The sequence below is a fragment of the Lactuca virosa genome, chromosome 5 (assembly GCF_052849685.1).
Source record: "Lactuca virosa cultivar CGN04683 chromosome 5, Lactuca_virosa_CGN04683_v6, whole genome shotgun sequence".
NCBI lineage: Eukaryota > Viridiplantae > Streptophyta > Magnoliopsida > Asterales > Asteraceae > Lactuca > Lactuca virosa.
In genome coordinates, this window is record NC_136430.1 from 255,685,950 (window position 1) to 255,698,051 (window position 12,102).

General features: G+C 40.4%; 1 protein-coding gene across 2 annotated transcripts; it reads right to left on the reverse strand.

The window, feature by feature from the left end:
* Positions 1-941: 941 nt before the first annotated feature.
* On the reverse strand, positions 942-4,265 carry LOC145117654 (Zinc finger C-x8-C-x5-C-x3-H type family protein). 2 transcript variants are annotated; one of them, XM_079053959.1, is made up of 10 exons: positions 4,011-4,265; positions 3,572-3,770; positions 3,398-3,495; positions 3,219-3,314; positions 2,929-3,022; positions 2,611-2,819; positions 2,385-2,488; positions 2,078-2,252; positions 1,559-1,631; positions 942-1,282 (listed from the first exon to the last, which is right to left on the reverse strand). In XM_079053959.1, exons 1-10 carry the CDS (start codon positions 4,055-4,057, stop codon positions 1,244-1,246), a joined length of 1,134 nt encoding a protein of 377 aa, XP_078910085.1. In that variant the 5' UTR covers positions 4,058-4,265; the 3' UTR covers positions 942-1,243. The 2 variants fall into 2 exon arrangements, with proteins under 2 accessions (XP_078910085.1, XP_078910084.1); XM_079053958.1 differs by having other exon boundaries at positions 2,078-2,258; positions 4,011-4,263.
* Between the last annotated feature and the right edge of the window lie 7,837 nt (positions 4,266-12,102).

A 12,102-nucleotide genomic window follows, 5' to 3' on the forward strand; every position in this document is an offset into this window, starting at 1 on the left:
GACAACATATAGAAGCCCAACACAAGTAACTATTTACTTTGTAAGGCATAACTTAATCATTCATATCTCTCTTTTTTGTAATGCATAACATAATCACTTATATCATTCATATCTCTATTTTTCAATAACTTATTATTTAAGTAATAGACAAAATAGATACTAACTTGAAATAGTTCAGTTTGACTGATCTTTTAAAGCCTTATAGGTAATCACAACATATAAACTCCCAACACAAGTAACTATTTACTTTGTAATGCATAACTTAATCATTCATATCTCTTCTTTATAATGCATAACTTAATCATTCATATCATTCATATGTCTTCTTTTTTTAATAACTTATTAATTAAGTAATAAACAAAATAGCTACTAACTTGAAATAGTTTAGTTTGACCGATCTTTTAAAGCCTTAAAGGTAATGACAACATATAGAAGCCGAACACAAGTAACTATTTACTTTGTAACACATAACTTAATTATTCATATCTCTTCTTTGTAATCCATAACTTAATCATTCATATCATTCATATCTCTTCTTTGTCAATAGCTTATTAATTAACTAATAAACAAAATAGATAGTAAATTGAAATAGTTCATTTTGACTGATCTTTTAATGCCTTAAAGGTAATGACCCCATATAGAAGCCCAACACAAGTAACTATTTACTTTGCAGTGCATAACTTAATCATTCGAATCTCTACTTTGTAATGCATAACTTAATCATTCATATCTTTTCTTGTCAATAACTTATTAATTAACTAATAAACAAAATAGATACTAACTTGAAATAGTTCGGTTTAACCAATCTTTTAAAGCCTTAAAGGTAATGACAACATATAGAAGTCAAACACAAGTAACTATTTACTTTGTTACACATAACTTAATCATTCATATCTTTTCTTTGTAATGCATAAATTAATCATTCATATCATTCATATCTCTTCTTTGTAATGCATAACTTAATCATTCATATCTCTTCTTTGTACAAAAGGCATAAATGTCCTCCTAATCTCCAATAATTTTCAAAAATAGCTTGTCTAAGCTCTCCAATCGTGTCTCCCCTTAACAAATATGGCCTTAATATTCTCATGACACCAACTAGAGTATGTTCTCTATTTTTGTACTTTCAATGGTGTAGCATCTTTTCTTTTTGTATACAATAACAAAACCCCAAAATCTCATAAAAATTGGGTTTCCAAAAATGTCCTCGGGCAAAAAAAAAATGATGACCTGATAGATTACCCTAACAAATGACTCTTTCCGAAGGTGCTTCCTCAGGAATCTGCAAAACAAAGAACACAACGAAATTAGCTTAATACCTAGACAGTACGGTGCAGCCAGAGCCAGCCAAGACAGAGAGGATTGTCCCGGCTGTGGCTTTGGCTATACTGTACTGTGTTTCGCATGCATTGGACTAAGACAGACACTAATGTGAATGGGACAAAAAAAAAGTCACAGTTTTTTTGTTTCATCCAAAAATAAGGAACAAGACTCGCTCTTGATTTTTTTTGTATGTATAAAAGACGTAAATGCCCTTGTCATCCTTATTATCGATTACCTCTCCTGGCCTCCATTCTTCTTTGAACCATATACTGTTATCTCCATTATTATTTGAAATTTGAATATTTTGCCTGCATAAACCCAAAGGAAATTGTCAGAAAAGTCCCAATATTTAGGAAAAAGTTATGATAAAGTCCCAATTTTTTTTTAACATGAAAGTCCCGTTTTTTTCATTTTTGCTCAAATTAACAAAAAAGTCATTTTATTCTTTTAACAGGAAGTGACATATTATCGTGTAAAATCAAATAATCGAGACTTTTCTGTTCAAAAATTTTTTTTGGGACTTAATCGTAATTTTTCCCAAAATATTGGGACTTTTCTGACAATTTCCCTAAACCAAAAATATAATACAACACAAAGTTTATGATTAAAGTATTTATGGAAATGGCAGCATACTTAGGGAATTTGGAGGAAAATAAATGGTGGCAAATTTGTAAATAGTTAGGATGACTTACTCTATCGAGTCAAAAAGAAACAGCACAAGATGTTAAGTGTGTGAATTGTGAAGGGCACTTACGTAATTTGAAGAGTGGGAAGTGATTCAGGAAGTAAATTAGGAGAAGGGTTTTGGTCAAAACCAAATGGCATAGTAGATGATTGCTGACGTGGCACATTAAGATTTGGTGAAGATGTAGTAGTAGCAGTAGAGGATAATGCATTGCCAAATGTATGTGTAGAAGGTGGACTCACCACTGCACCTAAAAATGACATGGCAATAAGTAATAAATAATAACAACAATAATAAATTAATAATAACATGGTTTAATAATAACAATAACAATAATAATAGTAATAATAATAAATGAGAAAAATCAAAATCAGACCTGGATTTCCAAATGCAAAGGGGTTCTTCTGGGGTGTGTTTGATATCTGAGTAGGAGGTTGGAAATGACTAACTTGCCCAAAAATATTATTTGGAGCAGCTGGTCTAGAAAATAAAAAATAGAAATGAAATATAAAAATTAAAGGGTCAGGGATTAGTTATGAATTATAATAGAAAACAAAAAAGTGAAAAACATGAACTCAAATTTTATAGAAAGGAAATCTTGCCTCATTTGGAAACCTGAATTGATAGTTGTACCCAATTGGCTGAAACTTGAAACCAAAGGAGGGGTATTATTTTGAATTGTTTGAGGGGTATTTCCGGAAAAGATGTTTTGGGTAGAAAGAGTTGAATTTTGTGGAGGGGTATAAGGATTACGAAGTAGGTTTTGGAATTCAGTCGACTTGGAATTAACTAAACTCCTCTCTTTCTCAACCTGTGAGATTTTTTAAGTGCCAAAATTTATAACAAGTCAAGAATCTTTCTAATTTAATGTAGAATGTTGTAATAGGAAGAAATGAAAGTAGAATGTGATAATAACTTACAACTGATTGAATGTTCATTCCACGTTTAGCATCATCATATGCAGCAGCTCGTAATTCTTCACAGCTAATATCACCAATAATATCACAAGGCCCACTAAAAAAGAATAAAAGAACTTGATATTGAAAAGTAAATTGTAGAAAGTAATAATAAAATGATTTAACAAACAAATGAACAACATGGGAAAGACCTCTTTTCCCTAACTTTTTCTATTAATCTGTTCTTTCTGCACCTAACTTAAACATATACCAAAACTGCCCCTACTAAGTGAAGTTGAGGAACAAGAACATACTATTTGCAATGACCATAACATGTAAGCTTCCAAAGTGGTGTCTCATGCTCATAATCTTCACTAATTTGACGCTTGCAAGACTCAGAATCTGTGCACCTTCATACCATAAAAAATCAAAATTCAGTCAATTTCAAGGACAAATATATGTGAGGGAAAGAGTTCAAAGCTTAGAATCTTACACATGATTAGGTGCAGAAGCCTGATTATTTTGTTTTTGTGGGGCTGAAGAATTAGGGGCGTTTATTGGGGAAAATCGGCTCCATTTATTTTCACCAGGCTAATCCATATAACAGATTAAAAAAAGTCACAAACAAGAAGATAAAATGTAATGTAAAGTTAAATGTATAATGAACCTTGAATTGATTAGGTTTAGATCCAGTTTGGGAGTTGTTCTGAACACCAAATCCAAAAGGATTGGGCTTTTGAGGTTGGGGATCAGTACGCGGAGATTGTGTAGTGTTTTGAGTGCCAGTACCGAATCCAAAAGGATTTGGTTTTGCTTGCTGCTGTTGATTTTCATGGAGAAACCTGCATTCTGCACCATATTTACAGCTGCAAGAGATTGAGGAATTGTTTTAAGAACAGTTAGCAGAAACCGTAATTCGACAACGGACAATTTAAAGTCGCGAATCAGTAAAAGCGATAAAAAAAATCTGGTCGAATTTCATCAACAGCAAATCTTGCTTAGAGTTTCGATTTTTCGGCAGGTTTGAGAAGCATGAAATGTTAGAGAGTGCAAAATTGTTAAACCCTAAAAAAATAAATTGAAGAAGAGATGAAGAAGATGCGTACAATCCACGCTGGAAGTTCCGGCACAGTGGTTTATGAGGAGGAGGCATCTCAATTCTCACACCGTATTGCAGGGCGTCCCGCGTAACAATTCCCTTCAAACAGTAAATCAAAGTCCAGTCCCCCGACTACGACAGTCGTTGTAACTTGTCAAACTTGTCGTCGAGTATTTTATGTTGGACGACTCGCAAGTGTTCAAGTGTTAGCAGCCAATTTTAGACCCAGGAAGAAGTAGGGTTTCTGCATGGTCTTGGTTTCATTGGTATACTCCAAATTCGGTTACTACACACCTTTTGTAGCTGTGTCACATTCGGGTCTCACCTTGAGGCCTCAATAAAATTTATTTGGCGGAACTTGGTCGTGTCCTTTTCGGAGGATTCATTGTTGCCCAAATGGTGTTGTTGGAAGTAAAGGGATTTCTCGTATGATATCGTATCTCAAGAGTTTACACCTCCCTACAGATGAACGCAAAGTTATGTTACGGGAGGCTATTACTTCTGACCATGGGTTGTTTATGTATGTGGCAGCAACTTCGAAGGATTTTGGTCAATGGATATGTGGGAATTGCATGAGTTTTCATGCCTTGAGTCGTTCGTATCACCACCCGGGTGGCTTGATTAAGTTTATTGACGGTGCTGATGACATTAGTGGGCATATTGTTGTCATTCCAAAACCGCCACCTAATGGACCGGAAGCCGACCACAATGATGGGTTGGTGATGGATGCTCAGCTACTTGATCATGTTTTTAAACTACCTATCACCATTGTCAAAAGCATCCCTCGTAACTGTCGTATGGTTTTCTCTCGGACTTTGAAAGCAGCCCTTTCCAAGGTGGTTGCTCATCTCGCGTCCGTTGAAGCGCGTGTTGCTTTGTTAATTCTTCCTAAGTGTACTCTTCAACATCGTAATATCATGAGTGTGTTCAGGCCCAAGAATAGGCAAGAAAGTATGTCTGGCAACAGGAAGTCTTTGCAACATCGTAATATCCTGAGTGCATTAGCTACATGGGGGACTGAAGATGACATTGCCAAGCTAGTTAAAAACTTAGTTGACAACGCAAGACTGGAGCAACAAGACAAAAAAGAAGAGTACATTCAGGAGGAAAGAACACTGGGCAACACCAATTTCAGACAATGTCTTCGTAAGGTTGCCGATGGACATTTTACAGCAACAGTGAAAGTTTTATGTTCTTCGAGGGTTGCTCCATTTGGGGGTGATACCACGAAGGCATTAGAGGATAAACATCCATACAAGCCACCAGCTTCCATGTCGAGCACCATATTTTCAGAACCTCCCCTTGTAGTGAATGTTGACAATGTCCTTGGGAGCATTAAATCCTTCCCTAAATGTACCTCGTGTGGAGAGACGGGTTGAGAGCTCAACACATTTTGGATGCTCTTTATGGAGAAGGTTCAGTTATAGCCAAAGACCTCCTACGTGCTATTACATCTGTGGTTAATTTATGGCTAGGGGGAAGATGCCCTTCGAGTTTGGCAGAATTTGTTGCCTCTGCTCCTCTGATGCCACTCTTAAAACCTGACAAGGGAATACAACCTATTGCAGTAGGCACTATGTGGAGACGTTTGGTTTCTAAGTTGGCTATGAATGGTATTGGTAAAGAAACGGAGAAGTATCTCAATGATTTTCAGTTCGGGGTCGGAGTGTCGGGTACCGTCGAGGGTGTACTACATAACACCAATAGGGTGTTGAGTGAACATCATAATGATGGCTCTCTTTCCATGCTTACCGTGGACTTCTCCAATGCCTTTAACCTTGTCGACAGATCCACATTGCTTCAGGATGTCAGATTGAGGTGTCCTTCTATATCCTTGTGGGTAGAATTCCTATATGGGCAAGCAGCAAGGTTGTATATAGGCGACACTCATATTTGGTCCACTACAAGGGTTCAACAAAGAGACCCCTTGGGACCACTTCTCTTTACCCTTGTGTTGCACCCGCTCTTGCATAATATTAGAGACAATTGCAGGCTTCTTCTCTGTAACGCCTAGTTCCTAGAATGTATTTAAAATCGTAATTTATTCACTTTTGTAGAGGAACTCGACGAGTTGGGAGCCCAGACTCGTCGAGTAGAGCTGATTTGGGACACGGGTTAAGGAACCTACTTGACGAGTTGGAAGGTGTCACACCCCGAAACCGAAAGCGGAAACGTTCCGGGGCGGAGTGACGTCATGCGTAGTATCACAACAGTTGTATCATAGTAAGCATAGTAAACACAACCATTACATTATAATAAGGATATTTACATTGATCAAAAACATGGTTTATACATATCAGTATATATAGCAAAAGCAAAAGATGTGACTTCAAGATGTTCCATCTTCTCCAAAAGTTGGCAAAAGTATCTGCCTATTGATGTCCTGAGAATACAAGCAGTTTTGAAAATATATCAGCATAAAGCTGGTGAGTTCATAAGCAGTTAATTCTGGTGAAAGAAATGTTTCCTTGATTCTTTGAAAAGTTGTTTCCCAAGAAAATCCCATATTTTCTTATGAAAGAGGTTTGATTTCCCATTAGTTTGATGATAAACCACCTGTTTATGAAAGATTGAGTTATCCCAAGAAAATCCCATATTTTCTTATGAAAGTTGTTCGATTGTCGATTCTGAATGAGATGTACAAGTATCTACCATACTTGTATCGATAGATGTAGTTTCCTTGAAAACCTTGGATGATCGTTGAGAGACGTATTAGCCTTATTACATAAATAAAACTAATAAAGTAGGTAGTGAACTAGATCCTAAGGGTATTATCAATACCCTCTAGTAATCAAATCGGTTATTACTTTGAGGTTAGTTCACTTGATTCATTATTACTAAAGTAAATCTCTGTTATCTAGGTTGCGAGTTTCATAACCATACATTAAACTAGATATGGCACGTACGGTGGCCAGTATCATTTTATGACTTTGTCACCCATAGACCTGACGGTCCCACTGTAGCTAGCAGCGAGGTGCGGGATAGTAAGTCCCGTATAGATCTATACACAATAGTCACACTCTCCCTCCAAGAGATTCTGGTTAAAAGGGTAGTCCTACACTCACGAATCCGGTGGAGTGTTACCAAGGATGTGTCTACAATCCTTAGACTAACAAATTTACAAGTAATAATACCGAAAACCCTGTTTATGGTTGGTATGAGTCCTTTGTAAAACATCACAATTTATGACAAGATTCATAAGTTTCGTGCTTTAGTTTTGAAAACTGTTTCTACGAGTTGATTTCTAAATTGAATGGTAAAACGGTTTTCTGTGTTTGAAAGCATATTGAACATGTAATTATTTTAAACAAAATAATATATTTGAGCACAAGTTTCCTTGTACTTTTGCTTGTATTCCCCCCTGAAAACATGAAAAACTTGGAAAAGTATAAGGGTATGAACTCACTGTTTATCGTAGGATCCGAAAGCACAGTTTGTTACGAGTGTTGAGTGTCAACCGATGTTTCGTACGCGAGTGGATCCTATTATCATGTGATAACACATATACGCATTAGAATTAGAGTGTTTGATGACTAAACATGACGGGAAACCACCCTAAAGACTTGGAAATGCTTGTCGGGACCCTATATGATCAATTAAGGGATGTGTACGGCCATTTGAGTGAGTGTGCGGCCAGGGTGTACGCCCAGGGTGTGTGTGCGGTTGCACACAAGAGTGTGCGGCTAGGGTGTGCGGCCAGACCGTGTGTGCGGCCATACAGCGGATGTGTGCGGCCGTACACTCCTCATTTGTGTCCGAAATGTCGATCTTGAGGTGTTTTCGAGGTGTTCTTGTGCTAATACCAAGTCCTATTAGTAAATGAAGGCCAAAACTCTTCACTTTGGAGAGTTTAGTGTGTGTGCGGCCACATTATGAAGGTGTGCGGCCGTACACCTTCAAAGGATGAAGAACACGAAGATCACTATGAGTTTTAGGCTTAGATTCAGGTGTCTTACCAAGATAACAAGCTGAATGGTGAAGTGGATCACGTTTTTGAGGCCCTTAGAGTGTTCTTGGATGATGTTTCTAGAGAGAGAAAGTAGAGAGAGAGAGTAGGGTGCAGCCAAAAGAGGAAAATAGTGAATGAAGGGGGTCTCCTCCAATATATAGGGTCGGGTGTGAGGCTGGAGGGTGTGTGCGGTTGGGTGTGTGCGGTTGGGTGTGCGGCTGGCTGGCCGCACACGCGGGTGTGCGGCCGCACACACCTTCTTTGGTGTGTTTGGCCCGATTTTGTGATGCTACACACTTTCTAACCCTTCCTAAGACTCATATCCATGTCATACTAAGCCTAAAACACTCGTATAGACCCATAATTTCGTTATAAGATAGTAAAATGAAGGCTAACTTTGATATAAATGAAAAATGTACAAGTTAGAAATTTCAGGTTGTCACATCATCCCCCCGTTAGAGGGAATTTCGTCCCGAAATTTGAACATAGAATACAAATCATGAATTTGGAAAGAGATGGGGATATTTCTGGTTCATCTGATCTTCGTGCTCCCAAGTGAATTCCGGTCCTCGCTTGGCATTCCAGCGAACCTTCACTATCGGGATGCGACTTTGTTTCGTTCGTTTGATCTCTCGATCCATGATTTCGATTGGTTCTTCCACAAAGTTTAGATTCTCGTTGATTTTAATCTCATCGAGAGGGATAGTAAGAGTCTCATCGGATAAGCACTTCTTAAGATTTGAGACGTGGAAGACGGGATGAATGTCACTAAGCTCTTGAGGTAATCGGAGTTTGTAGGCTACAGGACCGATCCTGGCGAGGATCTCGAACGGTCCTATGTATCTTGGATTCAGCTTTCCACGCTTTCCGAAGCGTATCATGCCTTTCCAAGGTGAGACTTTTAGCAGGACACGGTCTCCAACCTGGAATTCCAAGGGTTTTCGTCATTTATCGGCGTAGCTCTTTTGTCTATCGCGAGAGGCCTTAAGTCGTTCTCGGATTTGTACAATCTTTTCTGTGGTTTCGCGGATGATTTCTGGACCAGTGAGACTGCTATCGGGGACTTGCCCCTTGGCTAACTATGTGTCGCCCACCTCAGCCCAGCACAGAGGGGATCTGCACTTGCGGCCATAGAGGGCTTCGAAAGGCGCATCCTTGATGCTGGTATGGTAACTGTTGTTGTAGGAAAATTCAACCAAAGGAAGATGAGTGTCCCACGATGCGCCGAAATCGATGACGCAGGCTCTTAACATGTCTTCCAAGGTTTGGATGGTTCTCTCACTCTGTCCATCTGTTTGAGGATGGTAAGCTGTGCTCATATCCAGCTTAGTTCCAAGAGCTTTCTGAAGTGACTGCCAGAACCTCGAAGTGAACCTGCTATCTCGATCGGAGATAATGGACACAGGCACAGCGTGCAGTCGGACTATCTCTTGGATGTAGATTCGCGTGAGTTTCTCCATTTTGAAGTTTTCCCTGATCGGCAGGAAGTGAGCGGATTTAGTTAGTCGATCAACTATTACCCAAATGGTGTCGTACCCACTCGGAGATTTGGGTAGTTTGGTGATGAAATCCATAGTAATCCTCTCCCACTTCCATTCGGGAATTTCTGGCTGTTGGAGTAGACCTGAGGGTTTCTGATATTCGGTCTTTACTTTGGCGCAAGTCAGACACTTGCTCACGAATGTAGCGATCTCCGCTTTCATGTTTGGCCACCAATATAACTTCTTGAGATCGAGGTACATCTTGTCCGAACCTGGGTGAATGGAGTATCTGGTCTTATGAGCTTCGTTCATTACAACCTCTCTGTAACCATCGAACTTTGGGGTCCAGATCCGGTCCATGAAATAATAGACTCCGTCTCCCTTGATCTCTAGGTTCTTTTCCATTCCTCTTAAGGCTTCATCCGTGACGTTCTCTGGTTTTAAGGCTTCCCGCTGAGCCTCCTTGATTTACGCGGATAAATGGGAATGGATAGTCATGGTCAGTGCCTTCACTCTACGACCTGAGTACTCCTTCCGGCTGAGGGCATCTGCTACCACATTGGCCTTGCCGGGATGGTAGCGGATTTCGCACTCGTAATCGCTGAGTAGCTCAACCCATCGCCGTTGTCTCATGTTTAGCTCCTTCTGGTCGAAGATATATTGCAGACTTTTATGGTCAGTGAAGATAGTGCACTTGGTTCCGTAGAGATAATGTCTCCATATTTTCAACGCGAAGACCACTGCTCCCAATTCCAGGTCGTGTGTTGTGTAGTTGACTTCGTGTGCTTTCAGCTGTCTTGAGGCATAAGCAATGACTTTTCCCCGTTGCATGAGCACACAGCCTAGGCCCTGATTGGATGCATCACAGTAGACAACGAAGTCCTCCGTCCCTTTGGGCAGAGACAAGATAGGTGCGCTGCATAGGGCCTGCTTCAATGTTTGGAACGCAGTGTCTTGCTTTTCACTCCAACAAAAGGGTACGCCTTTCTGAGTTAGAGTGGTTAAGGGTTTGGCAATTCAGGAAAAATTCTGGATAAATCTACGATAGTAGCCAGCGAGACCCAAGAATTGACGGATTTCTGTGGGTGTCTTCGGTGCTGACCAGTTTTCTATCGCTTTGATTTTGGAGGGGTCCACGTGTATGCCTTCTTCGCTTACCACGTGACCTAGGACGGTTACCTTTCGAATCCAGAATTCGCACTTGGAGAATTTCGCGTACAGTTTCTCCGTCCTTAGGGTTTCCAGCACTGCTCTCAAGTGTTGTCGATGATCTTCCTCACCTCTAGAATAGACAAGTATATTGTCGATGAACACGATGACGAATTTGTCCAGGAAAGGACGGCACACCCGGTTCATCAGGTCCATGAACACAGTCGGTGCGTTGGTTAGACCGAAGGGCATAACTATGAACTCGTAGTGACCATATCGAGTCTGAAATGCTGTTTTAGGAACATCACCCTCGTGGACTCGTAGCTGATGGTACCCTGATCTTAAATCTATTTTTGAGAAGTAGCTGGCTCCTTGAAGTTGGTCGAAGAGATCTTCGATTCGAGGAAGAGGGTAACGGTTTTTGACTGTGAGCTTATTCAGCTCTCGATAATCGATACACATCCGAAAGGATCCATCTTTCTTTTTCACGAACAAGATCGGTGCTCCCTAGGGTGAGGAACTCGGTCTGATGAATCCTTTGTTGAGTAGCTCGTTGAGCTGACTAGATAGCTCTTGCATTTTTGCTGGTGCTAGGCGATATGGAGATTTAGCTACGGGAGTAGCTCCGGGGATTAAGTCGATACGAAACTCGACCTGGCGTTCAGGAGGGATTCCTGGAAGATCTTCAGGAAAAACATCAGGAAAGTTGCAGACTTCGGGGATGCTCTCGAGGTCTTTAACTTCCTGCTTTTCGTTAATGACGTGGGCTAGAAATGCATAACACTCCTTCCGCAGGAGTTTCTGGGCTTTGATGCATGAAATGATGCGAAGGTTTGAACTGAGTTTATCGCCGTAGATTACAAGAGTTTCATCCGGGGAAAGGTTGAGACGGATAGCTTTTTCGAAACAAAGGATATCAGCACGATTGGGGCTCAACCAATCCATGCCGATGATGACATCGAAGCTCTTTATGGAAACTGGCATAAGATCGATGGGAAATGAATGATCGTTCAGAGTAAGGGTACAACCCACAAATATGTCATTAGTGCTCTCTTTCTCACCGTTAGCCATTTCGACGGTAAACATTTCGGTTAAGGGTCGGGATTTATGTTTAAGAAAATGCTTGAATGCATGACTAACAAAACTTCTTTCAGCACCAGAATCGAAAAGAATGCATGCATGAGAGTTGTCGAGGAGGAACGTACCCGAAACAACTGTGGGATCAACGACTGCCTCCTCGCGTCCCATCGTCAGTACTCTTCCTGTGCCACCAACTGTTGTTGCCTTGGGGCAGTTTCTCTTGTAGTGTCTGACTTCTCCACAATTATAGCAGGCTTGACCGACGCCTGCTCCGGATGTTTGGTTGGTTGGTTGAGCTGGTGCTTTGCAAAATCGAACCGTGTGCCCCTTTTTGCCACAGTTAGAACATGACATTTCACGACATGGGTCGGGGTTATGGTGGTAGTTACACTTGTCGCACCGAGGGAGGGTACCAGCATATTTACTGGTAGGTGCTTGCA